Genomic DNA, 25,814 nt, shown 5'->3' with positions numbered 1-25,814 from the left:
TTGGGCTCGATTTTCCGGCCCAAAACATGGCTCCTCAGCCCATGCACGAAATTGTTGATCTGGTCTCCTCCTTTACATAAAACAAGACTTGGTTCTAAAGAAAGATATAGTTAGATAGCTTAGAATATAAAGTAGCCATTAGAATAGCTTGCAGATCTAGTTTTTGAATTGGAATTAGTTAATTAATTGGTTTCATTCCTTGTTTTAGATTAATTATTTGAATTATTATCCTTCATTAGATAAATAAAATAGTTTATTCTTGATCATTTCGATTTTGTCATTTACATTTGTTTAGATCTCATTTCAATTCTTAGTTGTTATTCATTTCTTAGTTGTTTAATTTCGAATTGAATTCTTGAGTAGTTAAATTAGTAAAGTTCAAATCTTTATATTATGTCTAGTTTTAATTCAATTGGAAATGATAGTTTGATGAATCAAGGTTAAACCTCCATTAGAGGGGTTTGATGAAGCCTTGATGAAAACTTGATTGTGTAGTATAGAATCGTTGTAAGAATCTATTCCACTCTAGAAGGTCGCTGATTCGCCATGAGAATAGGTGGACGACCTCACATGCTAGTTATGAATTGGTATAAATGCCATGTATAATTAGGGATTAGAACGACCAATTTTTACCGTAAGAACGTAAGAATTGGTTTACAACAAATCTACGCTAGTTTATTAAGTTGCATTCAAGGTAGAATCAAATTCCCCTAATTCTTTATCTAGATTCAACTCTTAGCATTCTGTCATTCCGTTATTTGTATCTTGTTATTTGAATTCACATCGTAGTATAAATTCCCTTCATAAATCTCTCATTGACCTTGGATAGACCATCAATTGTAGAAAACTTTAATGCTAAAGGACTAGGAGTGGAACAAATCTTCTATTCCAACTCTACGTCAATAGATTCGAGAGTAGAAAACAAATATCTTTGATAAGTCTAGTATAAGAAACAGTTTATAGTTTTACTTTCGTTTAGAGTTTTATCGCTCTATTTGTGAGTAGGACTATCTAGTTGCCTTTAGCATTGTTTTCTTTAGAATTGTTAATTTTCCAAAGTCCCATAACCCACCCACCCTTGTTTGATTCTCACTGCGGTTGTCTATTTCAGCACTGAAATTTTCCTCGAAAAAATTACTCGGAGCGCAATCCGCTCCATGGGCAAGCCAAATTGGAGCACACCCTCGCGCTTCAAACGCTGAATTTCCATCTTTTGGGTGAAGCGACTGACTACCGCCAAGGCAAAACACGAAGCGCACCACTTCACACTGAATTCCACTTTTTACGAGTCTGTAACCTCGCTACCATACCGAACTCCAAATTGACTTAAAGCGTGACTGACTGCCCCCTAGGCCTTATTCTCGAAATACATAATATCTCAATGAAACTCCGCCCAATTTCCACGGGTTTGTTTCAAACTTCCATTTCTTTCAAGGTTTTCGTGTTCTAACTTGTTATACACACCGAACACGATATAAAGACGTTATTCAAAGCGAAGCAAGGAGGCATTCAGTACTCCTTCTTCCACCTCCTCCTTCATACGTTAGAGGAGTTTAATTCTAGTATAATCAGGCTTCTTTTTCGTAAACGTCAACACACATGCCTATCTAGAAATGTATAGTTAGAGTTTCGTATACATATTAATTGTCCTAGAATATATTTTTAAAACCAATATGGCATATCAATATGTAGACGAACAATCATGTGATTATTATGTAAACCCTTCACCATGTTCATGCTGCGGTAGTCTTTACCATTGGGCTTCTCATTGCCCATCATACCAAGAGTTTGGACCTACTATAGAATATACTAATAATTATGAGCCTCAATTTTCAAATTTACATAGTAACCAATACAATCAAGAGTTTTCTAGTCATCCAAACTATACATGGAGTCAACCTAACCCAGCACAGTATGAAATCAACCAGAGTTACTCAAACGCCAATAACTATGACTATCAAACACCGTACCAACTAGAACCGCACCACCAAGCTTCCCCTCTGCTAATAACATTTGATACAATAATGGCCCAAAACAAAATAATACTTCGGAACCTAGAACTGACAAGATTGATGCTAACTTCACCTACGCTAGACCTTTCCACCATGCCAGAAATCACCCACCCATCTAGCTCGCCACCCTTCCCAGACTAAATTTCCCAACAAATAGCCAACAATGGAAAAACATTTAGAGAACAAAATGGAGAATCCCAAATTATGCTTCAAAATCTAGCCAAAATGATTTCCATGATCCCCTCACCTAACACAAAACTTTCAACCTTGCCAGAGATCGACACACAAGATGAACCATTACCTTTCCATGACCCTCCCATTAACCATTATATTAACTCCACACACAACCTGGATGACAAAATTCTTGAAGACGACTCTATAGGACTTGTTTCGGATGACCATGATGCTATTGAGGAAACTTATATTGTTTTAGAGGACGAGAGTGAGGAAATAGAAATCAACAATTCTAATATAAGGCATGAACAAGGTAATGTGTAGGAATTAAAGGAAGTAACATCTTTAGAGCAATGTGAATCTAAATTTAGTTTGGTAGCTGAGGAAATAACAATGGAAAACATAAATGAAATTCTTACAGATAAAGCCACGAACCACAACTTTATGGATTCAACTAAGCTAGATGAAGACTTCAATGATTTCTTAAGAGCATGTGAGGATCCACCAACTGATGAACCACCAACCACCCACCATCCACCTGAGTTACCAGCTCCTAAAATCCATCCATCTATCATAACTAAACCATCAATTCACCCACTATTTCAGAGGAACCTCGAATTTGCACTTGAGCCTATTGCCTCAGAGACACTCTATAATTTTTTCAACCCTCACGGCGAAGAGTGTTTGCCTAGCACACAATCCCATGAGTACACCATTCATGTAGTTGAGAGCCAAGCTTTGACCGAGTGTAGTGAGAAACCTACTTTGTCCTATTTTTCCTCATCTGAGCCTCATGAAAGACATCAGGATCCATACTTCATTACTTTCTCACCTAAAGTATCGCTAATTCATCTTTTGGGTCATTCCAACTTTTTAATGTAGCTACAACATGATGGTTTGCATATGTTCTTTGATGGATTGCATAAGTTTTCTTTCATTCTTTTACATGATTTCTTCCAATTATACAATTTCATTCTGTTTGGAGGTGCATTTAGTATCATGTTTTTATGGCTAGACCCCCAACTCTTTCAACTATTAGTTTATAGTTGACCACGCATCATCTATTTTGTGTCATCCCAGTTTCTTGCTTGTTTAGGGGTGTGCACAGTCTAGGGGAATCTGACTTAAAACGACCCCATATTAAGTTTAGGGGAATCTGATTTTAAAAGACCCATGTTTTAAAAAAAAAAAAAAAATCTAAACTCTGTTCTATAAAATTTGTTTGGGGGAGGGGTGTTTGGTTTTTCCATTCTTGATCACTCAACTTCCTATTCTTATCCCTTCCTCATCTCGTAGCTAGATTTCTTGTTGTTTGTTAGTTTGATGTTGTTTTTATTATTATTATTATTATTATTATTTTTTAGTAGATTGGATGTTAAGCTGTTAAATTCAGTAGTTAAATTTAAATTCGGTAGTTAATTGTATTTGAATTTGAATTTTAATATACTTTGGTTCATTTCGAATTATGCGTTGTTTTTATCATTAATCCCACCTTCCCGAATTGTTTGGGGGTGGTATTATTTAGCCTAGCATAATTCATTATATGATCATCTATTTTAAGAAGTTGTTTTGGAGTGAGGGTTGAGAATATTGCTATAAATAGATATTGTGGTAGGATGAAATCTCGATGAGTTAGGCAGTTTCTATCCTAAATTCAACTTAAAAGATATTAGGTTTGTTTTGAAATAGAGAATATGGGTTGTTTCCGTTTTCGATTTTGAAAATTTTTTGTTTCCGGCAATTGCCTTAAAACTTTTTGGTAACTTCCTGATTCGTTTTAGCAACTTAAATCCTATAAAAATTGCATTTATTCTACACTCACAACCCCAACTACATCTCACATTCATCTCTCATGTTTCATTCCCACTTTACCTTATTTTTCCTTCGCACTTCGGCCTAACAGCTCCCCGAAGCGAATTCTGGGCCCAATGGAAATGCCGCCACCTACCTCTAAGCCATGTCAGAGAAATTCTACCCTGAACGCGACCTGCGCCCTCTCCAGCCCAAACTTGAGCCACCAAATTCAAAACACTGAATTCCAGTTTTCATCCGAGCGAACCCGTGCCCATCCCAGCTAAAAGTGTGAGCGCCCTCGCGACCCCAAGTGCACGAACTCGAAATTCAACAGAGCGCAACCCGCGCCCATCCCAGGCTGTGGGCACCAAAAATTTCCAGTTTTCCGAGGATTGTTCCAGGATCCTTCACAGCTATTCTAGCAAGTTTATTGGGGATGACTTTCCCTCGTATCATACCGGAACAGTCTTTTGAAGACTTATTCCAAAGTGACACCTATGGTGCGTGGTTTCGCGAAGTAATCATTCTAGCAGGATGGGAGCCACTATTAGTAAGTTCTGATGAACTTTATTCTCCCGTACTTACATCTTATTTTTATGATAATTGTAAGTTCTTTGATAGACCAGATGGAGAACAAGTGTTCTCCATCACCATCGGGGATGAACCAATGGAAATTTCCAAGTTCTTGATAGCTTTTGTGCTTGGACTTGCTATGCCAGCCGAAATACAAGATTCATGGGCCTATTTGGTAGATAATATGTACATGTATAACTATGATGATTTGCATGAGCATTACGGGGTAGGAATCTTTAGGATATAGGACCAAGGGGATTATAATGTCACCCTTGGTAGCCTGTCTATGAACGTGGGCACTGTTATGTTTTGGATTATGTTAAACATTAGAGGGGAATGGCGTTATTCTTCTGTGAATGATGAAACTTGTGATATTTTCCTTGCTTTAGCTGGGGGACGTACACTCTATGATATTCTCCACACCTTAATGTCTAGTTTAGCCCGTGCCCATGCCAAGAGGCATGAGTACCTTCTTATGCCTGTTTAATTTGTCGTATAATGCTATGTTTCTTTCCTATTTTTTGTGCCGTTTCATGGATTGGGTTGGGGTCGACATTGTGAGACCCACCAATTGTATTATACGATCGTTCCGTGCAATGACTTGGCAAGGGTGGAGGATACAACCTCATCAGGTTGCGCCTTACACCCCATCCGACCAAGTGGCGCTTGACAGGTTAGCTATAATAGACGATAAGTGGCATGAAGCCTGGCAAATCACCATGGCATGGCAGGATGCGAAGGAACCTCATTTCTTCATTAAGGATGAGGACGAAAATGATTAAACGAGAGTGCAGGTAAGTGTTAGTTTCAGTTAGTGTCTGCTTATGTCCCAAGCAAATTTGTTTCTCATTAACCCCATTACGGGTGGAACTCTTATAGAGTTGCATCAGTTTTCTTTTCTATATTAGTATGTTATAACCTTGTTTTGCAGATGTTATGGAATTTCACTCGTTTCAATGGTATTTTCCTACCCTCTTTATTTAAAATACTTTGAGGACAAAGCATGCTTCTTGTTTTGGGGGGCATAGAAACACGTGTAATTAAGGCATCTATTAGGATATAGATATGTATAAAATGCACTTGTTTTCTAGCTAAAAAATTCAAAAAATTTAAAAATATAAATAAAAAGTATGTTATACACTTAGGAATATTGGTATTGTTTTCTTTCTCTATGCTCTCAATAATCTAGAAGTCTCACGTAGCTTTTGCATTATAATAGTTTTTAGAAACTTAGGTTAATATGTAGGTAATAATCTTTGCATATATATATAAATATGTTATATGAGTATCTATGATTGTTGGCAGTAAGTTTCTGAAATCTAGGCTAGAGTACTTATTCTACAAATCCTATGAGAATATAGCTTAAAGCCTTATATGAGTGAACATTTGAGAAATGACACAAGGGAGAAATAAAATCCGGATAGAGAAATCACACGTCCACTTGTTTGATTACTATACCATATCCTAAGCGAGAATTTAGGCCCTCTTTGGATCGATATAGCCAGAAATTCAAACCTATGAATTATTTTCCGCTAGTCACCCCTCTCAGCCTTTTTTGAGCCTTTCATAAACCGCAAATCCTTGACCCTGTTACAAGACAAAACAAAATAAAAAATCAACCTACCCAATTCTTTGAATAAATCTGAGAATACAGATGAAGAATAGAAAAGAGAAGAACCTTTGAAATCAAGAATTCGTTAGTTGCTTCAGATAAGAAAAGGAAGTTTCCATACAAATAAATAAATAAAGAAAATAAAATAAAATAAAGAGTTAGAACTCCAAAAAAAAATATAATCAAAGGAGTCAAAACCCAAATAAAAGAAAAATATGGCTAAGGATGGAAACAAAGTGTAGAAGCAAAAGTAAGGAACAAGGTCTTCTCTAGTTACATAAAATGAAGACTCTATTATCTCAGACTTCTCCTTTTTGAATATCTATTTCATTCCTTCTTAAACCATCTCCTAATCCCCGCAACACCTAATAAAAACCTCTAGCTCAATTAGGAATAGGTTAGTGTGATAGTAAGTGGCAGATGTGTTTGATCGACTTCGGCATCCTTGTGTGTCATAGAGATTGTAAGGTAAAGTGTGCCAACTGGCGCACAATCGAGTAGCTAAACTTGAGCTGAAAATCGAAAGTGGTTTTTGTCTTAACATTTATGTGAGGACCTACTTAAGGACGCTATTCCGAGTTTTCATAAACGGACCTGCTAGTTCATCTCATAATATTACTCATTGTATATATGTTTATTTGTAGATGATAGATTATTATGCATATATTAGCTTAGGTTTCGACTTGATTATTCTGTATTCATTACTAGTGAGATGTATAGATAATTGAGACATAGATAAGGAAACAATAGTTATTTCTGAGTCATTGTAGTATAGATGAAGTTTGTGAGTACCTTCACTGGAAAACTCTCACGAGGCTATAACTCGTCCATTAGGGAATTCCTAGTGGTTTAAGGTCTTGTTGCATATGGTCAATGCAATCGCACTCGGCGACACGAGATTAGTTAGAATTCCATTTTTGGTCACTTATGCTAATTTCTCATATTTGCTTGAGGACAAGCAAAATGCTGTTTGGGGGTGGTTTGATAAGAGCTCAAAACTGTAGTTTTAACCCCTTAATAATACTACTTTTAGACCAATTATGCGAGTAATAAATAAGAGTTAATGCTAATTACGTGCTTTTATGTATTTCAGGCATGGAACTCAATTATGTGCAAAAATGTGCCACTTTGGCGATATAAAGGAGCAAAAGGATGATTGCTAAGAAGTTCTGTGATAAAGGCCAAGATTTAAGGAGACAAAGCATTTATAAAGCCCAGTGCTGAAAAGTCAACATGGGCAGAAACAGTGCACAAGTCAGCAGAACTTCCGAAGACCATATCTTTGGAATCAGGCCTCAGAGTTAGGCCTACCTTACATCAAAACGACCAGCTCGGAAAAAGCTTTCCAATGGTCCAAGCCTTGACCCAATCAGAGGAGCAAAAGTGGACAAAAAGTCTACTGAAGTCAAAGCCAACTGAAACGGGCTCTGTGGACTAAAGAAATTGAGCTTTGGGATCGATTTTCCGGCCCAAAACATGGCTCCTCAGCCCATGCACGAAATTGTGGATCTGGTCTCCTCATTTACATAAAACAAGACTTAGCTCTTAAGAAAGATATAGTTAGATAGCTTAGAATAGAAAGTGGCCATTAGAATAGCTTGTAGATCTAGTTTTTGAATTAGAATTAGTTAATTAATTGGTTTCATTCCTTGTTTTAGATTAATTATTTGAATCATTATCCTTCATTAGATAAATAAAATAGTTTATTCTTGATCATTTCGATTTTGTCATTTACATTTGTTTAGATCTCATTTCAATTCTTAGTTGTTATTCATTCCTTAGTTGTTTAATTTCGAATTGAATTATTGAGTAGTTAAATTAGTAAAGTTCAAATCTTTATATTATGTCTAGTTTTAATTCAATTGGAAATGATAGTTTGATGAATCAAGGCTAAACCTCCATTAAAGGGGTTTGATGAAAACTTGATTGTGTAGTATAGAATCGTTGTAAGAATCTATTCCACTCTAGAAGGTCGTTGATTCGCCATGAGAATGGGTGAACGACTTCACATGCTAGTTATGAATTGGTAGAAATGTCATGTATAATTAGGGATTAGAACGACTAATTCTTACCGTAAGAACGTAAGAATTGGTTTACAACAAATCTATGCTAGTTTATTAAGTTGGATTCAAGGTAGAATCAAATTCCCCTAATTCTTTATCTAGATTCAACTCTTAGCATTCTGTCATTCCGTTATTTGTCTCTTGTTATTTGAATTCACAGCGTAGTATAAATTCCCTTCGTAAATCTCTCATTGACCTTGGATAGATCATCAATTGTAGAAAACTTTAATGCTAAAGGACTAGGAGTGGAACGAATCTTCTATTCCAACTCTACGTCAATAGATTCGAGAGTAGAAAATAAATATCTTTGATAAGTCTAGTATAAGAAACTGTTTATAGTTTTACTTTTATTTAGAGTTTTATCGCTCTATTTGTGAGTAGGACTATCTTTTTATGGTTATCAGCGCACCCTAAAATTGCCTACACTGAGCGCAACCCGCCTTCCACATATCAAACGCGCCACGAGCCCACATTACCTTGTTGCTAAGCGCGCACGCGCCCTAGGTTAAATACAGTAATTCAATATTTTTAATATTATTTCCAAAATTATCTCAAGAGTACAGTACAGTACTTGTATGCTAAAAATTACAAAATTTTAAAAATTATTTTTCTTCATTCTAAACGGTGTCTAGAAAACTGACAGAATTTGGGGTTCTTTAATTAAGGAACGTGCACGCACGGACAACCTCCCTCAAATTCCTAAGTGACCTAGCCATTGGTTTGATAGAAAAATACCAAAAAATTAATTAATTAATCATAGTTAAATTAGTAAACTCACCCACTACCAAGCCCATTTCACAAGCCTGATATCCAGGCCCAACACAAAGCCCATAGTAAAAAGCCTTTTCCTAATTCTTAAATTTTTTAAAACTAATAAGGTTAATCTTTTTAACATGACTTCACAATCCACACCGTGTATCCGGACCAGTACTCGTATAATTGTTCAAGTAACATTAGACATGCTTCAAGGTTGTTGAAGACACTATTTATATGCGTAGCAAGGACGTTCCAGATAACACCTCTCTATATCCTCGAATCTACTGTAAGAAGATTCTATTTCTAGTAATAATCAGGCTATTTTTGCATGCTCATTCGGAATTGCATATTAGACTTAAAACTTGCATGAGATTAAGATCTGGTATGCATAAACCTACCATATTAGTTTATTGTATAAGCAAAAATAATCGCCTATCTAGAAATTCACACATCCCCACACACACGCCACCTACACCCACCCCAAAACTACATTTGTAACAATGGGTGAGGAAATAGCATAGAGGCCCCTCTCTGATTTTTATAAGGCTTTAAACGATAGACCTGAGTCCTGTATAATTCTTGCAGATACTACAAGAGATTTTAGAATCCCCCCCCCCCCTCCCCTCAATATATTTAATTTACTATCTTTCACTAGTAGAAAAAAGGTTTTTTGTGACTATTTTAAAATGTTATTTGTGACTGTTCTGTTCGGAACGGTCACAAATGGCAGAAAATGGTTTTTGTGACTGTTTTAAAAAGTTTTTTGTGACGTGCATTTTCAAAACGGTCACAAATGGTTTTTTTTTTCTAAAGAAGGCGTATATGTGTGGAGAACTATTTGTCACTATTTCACTAAAATAGTTACATATTATCCGACACTCAAGTGACCGTTTGACCATCTATTTGACCCAACTAGTTTTGGTCCAGCGCACGCCCACAACTCCACTAAAAAAACTAATTCGGAACACAACACTATGGCCCATAAGCCCACAAAGATAATCAGTTTGTTCTTAAACTACACTTCATCCTCTCATTCATTTTCACTCATGACTCTCACGGTTTAACCACTAAGACAGCCGATTTGTCGCCATTTCAGGTTCCTCATTCTCTTCTCAGAACTTCAATTCCCCTCTCAATTAATATTGTTTGCGCAAAGGTTTCCATTTCTTCACTTTCTCTCTAGAATTTTATCGTCATAAACATATTTCTCTCTAGAATTTTATATTTGGATGGAGAAGGTATGAATTGAAAGACCCAGAGGAATTCTTTGGGGCTTTTGTAACGCAAGACAGTAAGTTTTCCTTTGTTTTGTAGTCAGATTGTTGTTATCCGTTAGTTGTACATGTCAAATAATTGCATTCTTATCTGTTGTGATTGAATAATAGAGGCTGAAAAAGAGTTAAAAGAAACTAAGGGGTGAAACTTACACTGATACAACTCAGCATAAGCCGTCTACAGAAGCACGAAGATGTTGACCTGGAGTTTTGGGGCTTGATCGGTATTCCTTGTCCTTTGGTTCTCAGTAGATGTATATTAGTCACTCCACTTGTTGACAATTTTTCTAGTATGTTAATTTAATTGTTGAATTTAATTTCCAGGAAAAAAGTTGATTATAAACATCAGTATTCCTCAGTAGTTGCTGATCTTGGTGTGTAAAGTGTCCACTCTCAAGAATCATACGTAGATATTCACAGTCAGTCTTACAGTGTTGATGTTATCTATAATTATAATCATTGTCTGTAAGTAAATGGGTAAATGGTTAGTCTAAAATTATTTTTGTGTTAGCTGTGAGAACATTTTTGGTCTTCTATGCTAAAGTTTGGAACTTCTCAGGTACTATGAGGGCTTTAAGTCAAGTTCCTATGGCACGTGCTGCTGCACAAGAATACCAAGCTCATGCTACTCAGAAGCAACATGCCCATAACTAAACGACAAAACATGCATCTGGTCTGATTTTTAACATTGCTTCTTATGTTTATTTGACATGCTCTAAATTATTTAATTGCAACCATTTCGTTAAACAGATTATCTTTTACAATAATAGGACCGGCTTCGTATGATTTGTTATAGAATATTTGTCTTTTTGCTCTTATAAGTTTACCAAATAGTCAAAGTGTTCTCTTGATGTATAGTAGAAAATGGAATTACATTTCGCTTATTTGTTGATGTTATTGATCCATTACACTTGATAGAATTGAAGTTTTATAATACACATTTTAATTATTTACGTTTTGATCAGGATTGGACTCTAGCCTGTAGGATTCTTAGTTGCTTGAGTTCAGTCTACGTCACTTCTAAAAACAGGTTATATTGTGGTTCTGATAGTTTACTGTTATTTTTTTCCACCTCCAATTTGTGTAGATGTGCATCTTCCATTCAAATGCCAACTCATTTTAGGCCACACACGTACAAGCCATTGTATGTGACTAGTACTATTGAATTGTTGAGTTCTAGTGTTGAACTGTCATGTTCTAGTATTGAACTTTCGAGTTCTAGTGATGAAGTGATGAACTATTGAGTTCTACGTACTATTGAACTATCGAGCTCTAAAGGAAGAACTATGTATGGCTTGATCCCCGAAAGGGTACGTAGGCAGCCACCTGGCACAACCGTTTCCATAGGTAGATACCCACCCCGTAGAGTTCTTTGTTTCTGATGTTTGATCATTATTGCATAAAAGAATAAAGGACCGGCATAGAAGTAGGTATGTACATGAAGTTTTAGTCTCTTTCCCAAGACATGTACTTCTTAAGTTCAGGAATGTTTAGGCTGAACTTCCCAACTTCAGGGATTTGAGGAATGAGGGGGTACCTTTGCCTATAGCCTTACCGGAGACAGAGCCCACTAAGATTTTGGTGCTATGTGGGGGGTAGACTTGGACATGTTAAGTCAAAAGCTGACTAGGATGTGACACTTGGTACTATTCACGGGTAGGTCTGTGACCTAAAAGCAGTTCTTTTTGGTACATTCCTTTGCCTAACTATTCTAATTATATTATAGAATAAGGGCATGACGCAAAGCTGACTCGACAACCCTACAAGATATCAACCAGGCCGGTGCCACTAGACACACTAACTATTCTTTGTACGCAGGGATGGCAAAGAAAGATCTACCTCTTGACAAGGAGTTTTTTATGTAGTTGCCTCTACTCTTTTATTAGAGGATTAGTTAAGCGAGAATGTAGGGATTCTTGTCTTTTCTTTGGGCTATCACTCCTTGCCACAACTGATTCACCACTAGAGCACATAAATAAGTCCAGCACTCCATCTCAGAGTGGATGCCAATGGCTAATTCAATGGGTGATTAAAAAGGGGGGGGGGGAGGGTTCGACCGCTACTGAATGGAGATTCTTAGAAGAAGGAAAGAGCGCTTCACCCATTCTCATAAGCTACTTGAGAGCCAAATAAATCAGCCATGGGGTGCAGAAATGAAGATTCTGCAGAGGATTGAGCCGCAGGTTACCGCCGGTTAATCACTTTTGTATCAGATTTCTTTCGCTCTTGAACAACAAACAACCAGAAAATAACACATAAAAAGGAAAGAGCATAGTAGATGCAAATCTGTTTCATCTACATCAGTTAGTGAAACCAGTTGCCCCTGTCCCTGTCTCCAAGTGTCATCGCTCAGGAGCTGACCCATCCAGCAAACTTAAGACGGAATGCGCACTTCACGAGCTATCTTCTCTGGCTACTATCAGGTCAGGCCAAGGACTGAAAGCTAGTGAAGGGAAGAAGATGCCAATGAAGAGATGCAAGAACGATACTATTACTTTAGCAAAGCTTCTGTAAAAGGATAGATGGTAAGGTAACGAGTTACCATCAAAGCCAAAGAGGAAGTCTCAAAGGCGAGGCACCGAATATGGCCATGATAAATAAAGAACCGATGCTCAAAAGGGAGCCTTAATCAATACATAATTCTCCCATATAGGTAGTGATTGAATGACCCAATCAAAGAGATGCTTAAGACCCGAAAAAAGCTAATTCAACCACGGTGGGGAAATTTTTATAAGTAATTTCCCTTCCATATTGTTCAAACAAACATAATAAAGCTTCCTAGTGAAAACATAAAACTTCCTCTTCTAAGATAATATAAGATTTCACTCTTTTTAAACCAAGAACGGCTGACCATCAAACGACACGGAAGAAAATAGAAGGGCCAGACTAGCCATTTCGACAATCAGGATGTCTCTTTGCTTCACTTGGCTCTCTTTCATTGTTAACTCCCATCCCTTGCTTGGAAGTTGATGTTGCATCTCCTGTCCAAGTCAGAAAGGATATTAGGCTATCGGGGACCAACCTTTCATAAAAGCACCTTTCGGGTTAGCAAGTAGATATCTAGAAACCGATGCAAAAAGGGGTTGTCTGTTCGTGAGATTATTGATATCATTTTCTTTTTTTAATGTGCATCTCCCTCGTGTTTGCCGTAGCGATAGCGACCCTTCCTCGGGCCGGTAGACCAAGTGAATTGTTTTGCTTTGTTAAGATCTCTATTAGAGAGGGATTTCAAGGGATTATTTTGAGATCAAATAGGCCATAGAAGAGATCGTATCGCTTCAAATAGGAGCTAACCAAGCGTATGCCTTATTCTAGTATCGCATCAAGGGAACTACCATGGGAAAAAGACCTTCACTCTTGTAGTATAGGGTTGGTGAAGCTGGCAAACCCGCTCTCGCCCTTGTGACATCAATCACTCAAGCCAAGTGCCGGCATAGGGGGACACGAAAAGTGAACTACGTTAATGGTCACCGGTGGGAACAAATCGTACCTTATGAGAGATGGGGCACGAATGGGGTAGTTTAAGGATAGGAATTCCAATCGGGTTAGGGATTATCGGTCGAGTTGCTATCAGGAAGAAGTCTACTAAGGCTTGTGGGCATATCGGAGATCTGGTAAGGAAAATGGGGCAATTTAAGGCCCGTGGGGGAGCCTCTCGTCTGCTACCTTATGGCACCTTAACAACAGGCATTCGGCCTAAAGAAAAATGGCATCTACGCGGCTTCCAAACAAAAGGGCTAGTAGCTAGCTAGGGATTCGCTCCCCATTTGAAGTAGCATCCTTTCCTTATCACCCTCCTCAACTCGAACAAGCATTTAGGAAACGTAACTTGCAAAACGTAACATGACGGAAGAGACATGGGTGCGAGCCTTAGCCCGCCTTTTATTAAGTCACCTTCTGAGAGAGAGCCTTCTTGCTGCTTTCTTCCAGAGCTTTCTAGGAACGGTGAAGGAACACTCCATTCAACACCTAGCCCACCTCCACCACCGGAAGACCAAGCCAATCTATATGAAGAAAGAAAAATGGAAGATGTTGCCGTACTAGCCCATGCAAAGGGTGGAAGAAACCTAGGCATAGGCCCATTCGTGAATCTTAACTACACGCTTAACCGAGGCTCAAAGAAGAAGCAATCCCCGGGTCGCCAATCTCTACTTCTCCCAGCCTTGAACATAGGCTTCAAAGCCTCTGTGCTCTCGCTAGCCATTCCCTTTTCCATCAGCATCTGACCCAACAAACAACGGCTTTTGCACTTGCTTAAAGAATCATTGCTTGAAGAAACAATTGAAAGAGAGTGAGTGCTCCCGGGTGAGGAGCACGAACGGTACCTTTAATAGTGGATGAAGGGAATAGGAAAAAGAAACGAGAAGCTAGCAACCTTCCTTAACTCTTAGCTCTTTAAGGTCTTCTAGTTATGGAGGAACTACACATTGAGTCATTCGGTCACTTCGTCGTATGCTCTCCCCCCTACGCTTTTTAGGGCTTTGGGGGGATTGCTATGACTATGTTTCCTCACTCCAAGAATAGATGATCGAATGTGGTACCATTCGGGCTTCTATCGAGGAAGCCCATTGCTCGATGTCTTATTAGAATATAAAAAAGAACTCTAAAAAGCGTAGGGGTAGACCTCATACAATAACTGTCCTAGTTCTACCATATATGTATAGTTAATGTGATATGTTTAATATTGGATCATTACGTATTTTTGCTTGGAAGAACTAAAATTAAGTGATTTAGGTTTAATGTTTTACGTATGTCATTTGGTTACAAATAGGCAGATGTGGGAATTGCAATGAGTAAATTTTACTATAACTTAAATATTTATTGCTATGAGTGTCATTATTTCTAGTCGTGTTTGTATCCACCCAATTGCCATATTGGAGATGTCTTTATTTGTTTAGTTTGTTTAGTCGATATTAGTTTGGTACTCAAGTGATCTGCCATTTGCCAATCTTTCGTTTATGGGTGTATTTGGAATATGTAGGGTTATATGGTTTTGTTGAGGTTGTTTTGGTAACGTGGAGATATATGTATGTTAGTTGCATTGTATAAGTTTTATATTAGGGTTTTTTGGATGTTGTTTGTATATTTATAGTTTTCTTATTATTCGAGGATTGGTTACTTGACTTAACTGGTATTGGTCGAGATGGTTAAGTAGCTGGTTCTACAAACCAATATATCTTTTAGTAGTTGGGTTTACGATTAAGGTATGAGGTTTTATATTTAATTTGGATGTATTCTTATTAAATTTTCAGGTTATGACATGTTTTATATTTATGAAATGTCAAAAATATAGAGAAGACTCTGCCGAAAATTTTCCAGATAAGCCACGTGTCATAGGTTTGAGTTTTGGGGCGTTACATCCCCCCATGTCCAACTTTTACAAATGTTGCTATCTGGCTTTGTACAACCCTATTTTCTTATTCACTAAAGCTTGGAAACACTTGTTATATGGATTTTATTTGTTTTGCAGTTCTCTTTACTGGAATAATCATTAAAACCGGCCAGGTAAATGATTTTTTTGTGATTCACTTTATCTTTAGAATTTATAAGATTTGGTGGGATCAACAATGGTCGCTAGGTATTCGATGAAGATGGCCTAGTACTGTAGTGTGGTAGCTACCCAAACCTTAATTTGATCTTTTAGTTCCTTAGTTTTTAGTTTTTATTTATTATATTTTTATCTTTTGCAGATCAAGAAATTTTTTGGCCAGCAAGAAGACTTCCACCTCAGATAGATGTCAAAGCTCGTAGTTTGTTCGGTGTTTCTAAGAATGTTTTTCGAACTATGATGAAGACTAATCACGAGTGTTTGACGTGAATGTGATTTGGTCACAATTCTTTCTTAATCTATTCATTTGTATATTATTAAGTACCTATTGATTATGTAAGTCTTATGTTTATTTTTGCTATTGGAATGTTCAATGGAGTTAGCATTTATGAATGCTATTTGAATTTTAATGGATTATATTTTAGGTGTATATTTGTTGTAGGTCCAATTCAATGTGAAATGTCTGTTTTCAAATATATACAGTTTTTTTTTTTTTTGAAAAAAATTATAATATTTATCACGGTTTTGTCAAAACTGTCACAAAAGATATGTTTTTTTGTGACGGTTTTTGACCAGTTGTTACCGTTTTTTATAGTTAAGAGAGGCTAGTCCGAAACAAATATTTGTGACGGTTTTGGGAAAAAAATAAATGACTCTCACTCCGTCACGGTTTTGGGAAAAAAAACAGTGACAAAAGACTTTTTGTCACTGCTATTAACAGTGATATAAAGCCTTTTTTCTTGTAGTGTGTTTTCCATGGCTTAGACCATGAGAAACCTTATCAACACTTACGTAGGATGCAACAAGTAATTACTAAATTTCATCATCCTAACATAAGACTTGAACAAATAAAGCTAAGGGTGCTTCCTTTCACCCTAGCTGACAAAGCAGCAGCTTGCTAGCAGCACAAAAGCCAAACTCTGTCGACACATGGAAAAAACTAGTTGAATTATTTATGGAAAAATTTTACCCACCATAGAAGACTGATGATATGCTATCACATATTCATTTCTTTCGCCAAAAGCCTCAAGAATCCTTTTCTGAGGCTTGGAATCGATTCACTGATCTTCTAGTAGAATGTCCCCATCATAATCTTGGTAAAGACACACTAGTTCATGCCTTCTTCAAAGGCTTATCCCAACACCATAAGGAGACTTTAGATATCATGAACAGAGGTAATTTCTAAAGTAAAGGAGCCACAGATGCTTATAACTTCTTAGATAATCAATCCAAGAAAAGTAACAACTGGGAGGTAACAATTACTCCCACTCCAATACTTCTTTTTCAATAGTTAAGGCAAACAAGGCAGACAATATGTTTGAGGTAAAACAAGATCCTAAACTTAGAACTTTAATTGAATCCCTCACTAAAAAGGTTGATGCCCTCTTTGTGCATAAACAAGAAGCGATACCCACTCTAGTCATGAACATCAACTCCCCTCTATGTAATGTATGTTTTAATCCCAGCCATACCAATTCCTTTAGTCCTTTACTCTATAGTTCACTGCCACCACAACCCGTAGATAATTACGCTTTCACCAACCCTAACACACAATGGATACAAAACACTAATTATAATCAACAACAACAACCTACACCCCCAGATATTAATTATCAAAACATTAGGCCCACTACAAACTTCCACCAATTTAACCAACATCTAGGACAATCTGAATTAGGTGACCAGAATAGAAGTTTAGTGCCCATGACCCAGAACTATCAACATCCAAACATTAACGCTCAACAGGCCTTAGTTCTAGTCACTCCTCCTATGACCACTTCACCAGTTAAACCATCTACAGAGGACGTAGTAGTGACCTTACTTGAAAAAAAAAATCAAATTATGCAACAAAACTCCAACTTGATGAAAGATCAGCATGACCAAAACACTAACATGCTACAACAAAGGATACAAATTATGCAGTCTTTGTGCCAAAAGGTTATTGATATGTCTTCTAACCAAAATAATAACCAACAAGGCATTTTTTAGGTCAAGTTGTGCCTAATCCTAAGTCAACAAACACTGCCTTCGAAGTAAACAGTATCCAATATAATGGTAATATAAACCAAGGGGACCTACATGTAGTCACTACCCTTCGTTCGCGTAAAGTAGTTGATAACCAAGTGACTATGCCTAAAGATCGCCCGCAAACTAAGAATGAAACCATACCAAATACTGTCATAGAAACTGAAGACCCTACAACTGTAGAAGTACCATTTAAACCACAACCAAAAAGGAAAACCTTACAAGACCCCATAATAGAAATTGATGATCCTATACCTGTAAAGGTTCTAATATGGAAACCTACTTGGAAAACGACAAAAGATAAAAATAAAGTTAATACTTATGTTGACCCATATGCTAAGTATAGAGAAAAACAAGTGCTTCCCCAGAGACTACTTATGTCTAAAAAGGACGAGAATTTTGATGATATTAGGGAAGTGTTTAAAAATCTGACTATAAACCTACCTTTTCTAGATGCTATAAAAGTCTACTTGGACACGCTAAGTTTCTAAAAGAGTTATGCACCACAAAGAGGAAAACCAACATACCCCAAGAAGCCTTCTTAACTGAACAGTATTCTTCCTTATCTGAACATAATGGAATTGTTAAGTACAAGGACCCTAGTCGTCCTAATGTACAATGCACCTTATGCGATAACTTCATAACAATTGCACTATTAGACCTAGGGGTGAGTGTTAGCTTGCTCCCTTTTTATTTATATAAACAATTAGGTCTCCATCAACTTAAATCAACCAAAATGACTTTGCAGTTAGCCGATCGTTCTATTAAGTATACCAAAGGCGTAGTTGAAAATATTCTAGTTAAAGTTCAGGATTTTTACTATCCAGTTGATTTCGTTATTCTTGACACCGAAGTTGCTCATGATTATATTCCCATCATCTTAAGGCGTCCTTTCTTGGAAACTGCCAATGCCCAAATCAATTGTCGGGATGGATCAATGATTGTTTCCTCTGGAAATCTGTCCGTGGAGGTTAACATGTTTAGACTCAAGCATGGACAACTATGTTTGCCTATAGAAGGAGAAGTGAAGTCTATTGAGAGTTTTGTATATCACATTAGTGCTTCCGACCCTTTTATCCCCACAATAGTAGATACCCCTATTAGGGAAGAAGACAAAGATCACAATTTTTACTCCCTGAACATAACTGAAATAGAGGAAGAATTTTCTACCCTGCCTTCCGACCCTATGAGAGATGGAGTAAATCTCACAGTGGACGAAATAGATGAATTCTCAAAAATGTAGATGAATACCACAATTATGTGGATGTCAACAACCTAGATGAGGAATTCGATGAGTTTTTAAGAGCCTGTGATGATCCACCTTCTCAAGAACTACCTAGAGCACCACCCGACCATTATCCACCTGAGCTAATCCCTAATAAATACAAATCATTTACCACCACCTCGATTCCCCTCCATCCACCTTTTCAATCGAAACCTGAGTTTGCACTTGATCTTTTTATTTCTCCTGTGATTCATGACTTTCTAAACTCATCTGGTGAAGAAGTAATACCCAAAGACAAACCACCTGACACTTTCTCATTTTTTCCATTCCTTCCTTCTAAAACTTATCCATATTCCACGTATCTTCTATAACTATCCATTTTCTCATGATCATTCACTAAAAGACCCTTTCGTTAGAGGAAAAAAAAGAAACTGCATACTCGATTAGGTTCTAGTTCCATTAGACTTCTCTCTCATCCCGCTAAGACACGTCATACAACATCTTGATGCTTGATTCTGTTTGGGGGTGCATTCTGTGTTAACTATTTATGGAAAAATCCATAACTATTTCGGTTGTTGATATATGGTAAACTGCATGTTAATACATATATTTTAGAATAAGTCTTGAGTATCTGACTATAAAAGACTCATTGTGTTCTCTGGTGTACTCCATTTCATTTCATATTTTATGGGAATGCACCTTTCATGTAACTCACACATTCATCTCTTACACTTTTCTCGTTGTTTGAGTAGTGTTTCTCTATGGAGTGAGTTTCATTTTTATTTCATCGTAATTTTGTTTTCCAAAAATAAAACCTAAAAAAATTAAAAAATTAAAAACATAAATATATATTAGTAAGTCTAGGGAATCTGACTTTAAAAGATTCAAGTTTTTGTAACATACCACCTTAATGGAGTATAGGCCAAACAAAATTTTCAAACTCAAAAAGTGTTTTCAAATTTTGTTTGGGGGTGGCGTATTTTAGTCTTTCATTTCAAAACATTTTGCCACCTTTTGCTTGTCATGTTTACTCCAATAGAGTCTAGGTTAGTTCGTTAAGTGTTTTCAAATTTTGTTTGGGGGTTGCATATTTTGGTCTTTCATTTCAAAACGTTTTGCCACCTTTTGCTTGTCATGTTTACTCCAATAGAGTCTAGGTTAGTTAGTTAAGTAATTTAACTGTGCTTTTGATTTATTTCATGAACCCCCATCTCCAAAATTGTTTGGGGGTGGTATATTTTACCACATTGTTCATTCATGTATTAAAATTGCATGTATAAATATCGAAATATTGATGCATAATGTAATTAAGTACCTTAATTTCGTGAAATTTCACTATTTTGTTGAATTTCGGAAGCTAATCCTATAGGAGCCATGATATGTGCATGCTTGATTTGTGAACGTATGGTATTATTATTTTATTTATGTTAGAGTTCGCTTATGTCCCAAGCGTTATTTATTATTTCATGTTATCCCATAACGGAAGGAACTCATATAGTAGTTGCGTATGTTTTTATTTATTTGTATTAGTATAGATTAACCTTCTTTTTCAAGTGCTCCCATTTACAAACACGGTTCTATGCATGGTACTCTTTATCCTTTATTTTTATTCCATACTTTAGGGACAAAGCAAGATTCTGTTTGGCGGTGGTATAGAAACATGTTGTAAATGCTTAAGCACATATTAGGCTGTATATTATGTATCATTTGTTGTACAAAAATGTTAAAAATCATAAATATAGTTTATACTATGCAGTGATAATGGTATTGTTCCCTTCTCAATGATGATATTAGTCTAGAAATCTCACGTAGTACTTGAATTAGGATTTAATTTTTGAAACTTAGATTAATATATAGGTAATAATCATTCCATCTTTTCATGAACATCTTGCATGAGCATCTTTGATTGTACTTGGCAGTATTTTTCTGAGACCTAGGTTAGAGTACTTAATACATATCCCTATGAGCATCTAGCCTAAAAGTCTCATAAGAGTGAAATATCTGAGTGATGACACAAGGGAGAAGTAAATTCCGAGTAGAGAAATCATACATCCACTTGCTTGATCACCATACCATATCCTAAGAGAGAATTTAGGCCCTCTTTGGATCGATATAGCTAAAAATTCGTACCTATAAGTAATTATCCGCTAGTCTCCCCCACTGAGTCTTTTCATTAGCCTTTTCACAACCACAAATCCTTTACCCATCTTTAAAACCAATAAAAATAAAAATAAGCCTACCCATCTTGAATGAGTCTGAGAAATAGGATGAGTGAAGAAAAGAGATGGAGGCCCTTATCTTAAAATATGACATTCTCCAAAACCTATCTTGGTCAAGAAGAAAGCATAAAGTGAAGTGTAAGGTGTGAGGTGTCTCAAATGTAATGGAGAAGGGCAAATCAGTAAAAGACAAAAGTAGGGGTATATAATCTAAAAGTGAAAGAGAGAGAAGGCATCCATTGCATTTAGGGTCCAAACCAATTGGTTTGTAGGAGTAAAGAATGACCTAGACTTAATCTAGTGTCATTAGGATTTATTTTTATTGTTTTTCAATTCAAGTCATTTACTTTATTGTTCTTCATTTATTTCATTCCAATCTTGTTATTTTGCTTTATTTCAATCAATCAATCTTCTTTTATTGTTATTGTTCAAGCAATCAATCTCCTTTTCTTGTTTCCAAGTTATGTTTCTTTCAAATCATTTAACAACTTAAACTTTTCTTTCAATGTTCTTCATAACTTAAAGGCTTAAATACAGAAATATGCAACGTACTTAGGTCCTAACACTTGTATCAACATAGAATTTTGTTTCACAAACATATCAATGTACTTTGCCCGATTTCACAAAAATAGCAATCTATTAGCATCCGTCAGTTAAGTGATGATGTGTCCATTTTTTTATCAATTTTGTTTTTTTGCATTTTTCACTCGGCATACAACCTCAGCGGGGCCCGAAACTGACCCATATAACCCGTTTTCATCATCTCTTTCACCCATTTTTTAACCCATTTCTCTCTATTTATCTCAAATTAGGGTTCAAAATCAAATTTGTACAAATAAAATGAAATAAAGCCAAAAATAAGCTTTTCAATATTAGTATGAATTACAAACACAACCACGCTCAAGGTGATCTCAGTACAAGTGGTTACTTCAACAAATGCTTGAAACACATAGTGCTGTCAATGACTTAGGTGCAAGTGATGCAAAATTGTGAAATTAAAGCATTTTGTAGTGTAGTTTCGATAAATTGTAACCAAATCTTAAAACACTGGTGAACATCACACAAATCTTAAAAGTCTCGAGTTTGATCAGCACCTGTTTCGTTAGATTTTAAGTTATAATAGTTTCTCAATACAAAAAGTGGTCAACAAATTTTTCTCTTTTTCACTTTCTGTGGGTGGGGGAGAAGTCATGTTAATTCATAATCAGTGCCACTCCAATCCACCCAAATTCGTTGTGGCTCCCATACCCTCCTATGCATCACTACAACCAACTTCTTCACTATCAACCCCTTCCAGGTCATAGTCCCACCAACCACTTCCATTTTCATCTGAAAAACAAATCAACAAAATAATTATACGTCTGGACACTAGTTAGACACTAGTTCCAAGATAACACGTCTGGAGTTATTGTTAAACAAAATTGTGTGACCCAGCAATGGAGCCTAGAGAGTAATACATAAACAAGACAACAATACCATTTCATATATGTTGGTCGTCTCTAAGGAATAAGTTGTTGTTGGAGGCGTCAATTTGGTAGTGGTGGTATGGTCGGATATTTTTAGTACTGTTTTAGTTTCTTGGGTGAAGAAGATGGTGAAACGGGTTGGTTTTGACCCATTTCAGATCTTGTTGACATGGGGTTTAGAATATGGATGGGAATTATGTTTGTTTGATTTGGTTAGTATCGATTTGTTTGGTTTGATTATGATTGTTTTAGAGTGTGATATGGTCTATATGTAAATGGGTTCGAAAATGGGTGAAAATGATGATGAAAACGGGTTATATGGGTCAGTTTCGAGCCTTGCTTAGGTAGTATGCCGAGTGGAAAATGCAAAAAAATGAAATTGAAAAAAAAATAGGCACATCATCACTTAACTGACGGATCCTAACGGATTGCTATTTTTGTTAAATCGTGTATCATTGATACGTTTGTTAAAAAAAATTGTATGTTGATACAAGTGTTAAATGGACTTAAGTACGTTGCATATTTCTGTATTTAAGCCTAACTTAAAAAAAAACACAAGTCCTAAGATAAGAACTCTACCTTCCTTTCTTCAAACTCCCATCATTCAAGTCCAAACAATCTAGGATGAACCTCACTTCTTACAAACTTTTGAAGACTCATCACTCTACATCAGCTTCAGGAGGGCAGGGAGTTAGTTTCACAACTTCAGACAGTAGCAGAAAGATTCAAAGAAATTGTGAACATTGTTTTCAATGTTATTTTTAGTGAATAGTGAAAACAATTTTTGTGTTCTTTTTTTAAAAAAAGTTTAGAGGTTATGGCCGACCTTAACCTGTATTAAGATAATCTCTGAAGTACATAGTTCCTTTCATGTCCTCTTCTACAATAGAGTGTAACTTAAAGTCCAGAGGAGGGGAGAAGGAAATAACTTGATCAGCTGATGATCTATACAACTTCGAAAGGTAATCAGCTGCCTGATTACCCTCTCTATACACATGCTTAAAAATACAATCCACAAAAGAATTTTTAAGGGATATTATCTGGGCCACTATATTGGTGCAGTACCACGGACTTCGAGCACGGTCATTGATGATGTTGATAGCACCTAGAGAGTCAAAATTTATTTCCAGTTTTGCTATACTTAATAATTGGGCTTGTTTAAGGCCCACAGTAATAGCAAAGAGTTCTTGGAAGATGACAGAAGGCTTTGAAGAACTTCCCGCAAATCCCATAAGGACATTCCCCTGAGAGTCTCTGGTAATACCTCCATACCCATTACATGATTGCTGCATTTAACCATCTATGTTAAACATATAATAATCTTCCTCTGGGCTCCTCTAAGTGCATCTGATTTGCTCGTGAACAGTGTAGTTAAGTTCTAGTCCCAGTCTGGAAGACAGAGCTCGATTTGCTGGTGAGTCATTCACTTCTGACAGGTTTCGGTGAAGATAGATCTTCATATAGGACATGATCTTAAAACTAAGTTGTTGTTCCGTGAGCTTCAGGTTCTTTTTCTTCCTTCTATTTCTTTTGCACCATAACTCATGCACCGTGGCTCCAACAAAACCTTTGTATATCTCCACAATTGAAGAAGTATGCTTACAAATCCTAAAGATGTTGTACCATTCTTCCGAAGAGTTCTTTACAATACTAGATATACCAATGTTGCTTTTGACCATTTCCCAAACTTTTTTCGAGTACTGACAATCGAAGAAAAGATGTTTAGAGTGTTCTGCAAAAGAATTGCAAAAGCTACACAGAGAATGGCGCAAAACTTTCTTTTGGATAAATCTATCTTGAGTGGGCAGACAGTTAGCAAGAAGTTGCCATAGAGTGAAGGAGTGTTTAGGAATGGACAACTTACCCCATACAACTCTGTACCATTTGACCTTAGAACAAACTCTCTTGAGGACTGCATAGGCAGACTTAACCGAGAAACTACCAGAGCTACTTGGAGACAAGACAACCTCATCTTTATCTAGATAACTATTCACTTCTGTATCCATAATTAATTTCTTGATGTTACCATCCGGAAGGGTGGTAATTAAAGAAGACCATTCTCCATGCTCTAGAATATCACTAACCTTTGCATCATCTTGAAGGTTAATGAGATTTCTTGCTTCAGGCAATTCCCATAGAGGAATGTTAAAGCACTAGGGATCATGCCAGAAAAGAGTCTCTGAACCTTTAGCAATGACATACTTGATATGTCTTCTTGTTGTGCTTCTCTGTTTGAGTATCCCCCTCCATACCCAAGAGCAACTCGAGGGAATTTTCATAGTCCAGAAGTGGTGCTTCTTAATCTGCTAGCTCCATGTCCAATCAACCCATAGAGAATCCTCTTTGCTAGAAATCCTATATACCAGTCCACAATAGGCAGCACTGTTCCAAGTTCTAGCATCTGTCATGCCTAGTCCTCCATGTTCTTTAGAATACCTCAAGGTTTCATGACTTGCATGGTGCATTTTGGATGTCATGTTAGGCCCAGACCAGAGAAAACGATTGCATGTCTTAGAAACCTTGTCAAGAACCTTTTTTGGGAGCATAAATGTTTTAGACCAATAAACTTGGAAGGAGGATAGCATTGACTGAATGAGTTATAATCTTCCTGCTCTTGACAAACTTATATTCTTCTAGTTTGAGATTCTATAAGTCAATCTTTCCACCAAGGGAAAACAATCCTTTATACCTAGTCTTGATGAGGTGAGAGGGAGACCAAGATAGACAATAGGTGGAGAAATGAGAGAAATCCCCATGACATTTGCTAGATCCAATCCTGCTTCCTTAGACATACACCCAGCTAGAATAGTAGATTTGGCAGGGTTGATATTCAGTCCTATAGCTTGAGAGAATTTCAATAGAATATCTTTAATAGCCAGAATTGAATCAATATCACCTTTGCAAAAAAGGAGTGCATCATTTGCAAAAAACAAATGAGAAATACCCATTTTATTGCATTTGGAGTAAGGTTTAATCTGTCCTGTGGAAAGAGCATGATTTAGAAGTCCAGAGAGAATTTCCATCACTAGAACAAATAGGTAAGGGGAGAAAGGATCACCCTGCCTCAGCCCTT

The 25,814-nt window shown here is 36.7% G+C and overlaps 1 protein-coding gene and 1 long non-coding RNA gene across 6 annotated transcripts; one reads left to right on the top strand and one right to left on the bottom strand.

The window, feature by feature from the left end:
* The first annotated feature begins 9,976 nt into the window (after positions 1–9,976).
* On the top strand, positions 9,977–16,236 carry LOC147516879 (uncharacterized). Of its 5 annotated transcripts, none has more exons than XR_015211230.1 (6): positions 9,977–10,275; positions 10,370–10,482; positions 10,583–10,677; positions 10,818–10,931; positions 15,729–15,763; positions 15,949–16,236. It is a non-coding gene; the product is annotated as an uncharacterized LOC147516879 (long non-coding RNA). The 5 variants fall into 5 exon arrangements; XR_015211231.1 differs by having other exon boundaries at positions 9,978–10,275; positions 10,583–10,632; XR_015211228.1 differs by having other exon boundaries at positions 9,978–10,275; positions 10,583–10,723.
* A 6,291-nt stretch (positions 16,237–22,527) lies between these two features.
* Positions 22,528–24,033, bottom strand: LOC147516878 (uncharacterized). The gene is made up of 2 exons (XM_086593410.1): positions 23,574–24,033; positions 22,528–22,604 (listed from the first exon to the last, which is right to left on the bottom strand). Exons 1-2 carry the CDS (start codon positions 24,031–24,033, stop codon positions 22,528–22,530), a joined length of 537 nt encoding a protein of 178 aa, XP_086449536.1.
* Positions 24,034–25,814: the final 1,781 nt, after the last annotated feature.

Source organism: Coptis chinensis, chromosome 2 (genome assembly GCF_015680905.1).
Source record: "Coptis chinensis isolate HL-2020 chromosome 2, ASM1568090v1, whole genome shotgun sequence".
Lineage (NCBI taxonomy): Eukaryota > Viridiplantae > Streptophyta > Magnoliopsida > Ranunculales > Ranunculaceae > Coptis > Coptis chinensis.
The sequence above is the reverse complement of the archived record's forward strand: the minus strand, read 5'-3'. Positions and strand labels throughout refer to the sequence as shown.

Bases quoted from the DNA above. Each gene is read 5' to 3' on its own strand.
- LOC147516878 (XM_086593410.1), bottom strand. From the start codon at position 24,033: ATGCAGCAATCATGTAATGGGTATGGAGGTATTACCAGAGACTCTCAG. The intron at 22,605-23,573 runs GTTAAGGTCGGC...TTTGTTTTTCAG, and splicing joins CAGAGATTATCTTAATACAG to ATGAAAATGGAAGTGGTTGG.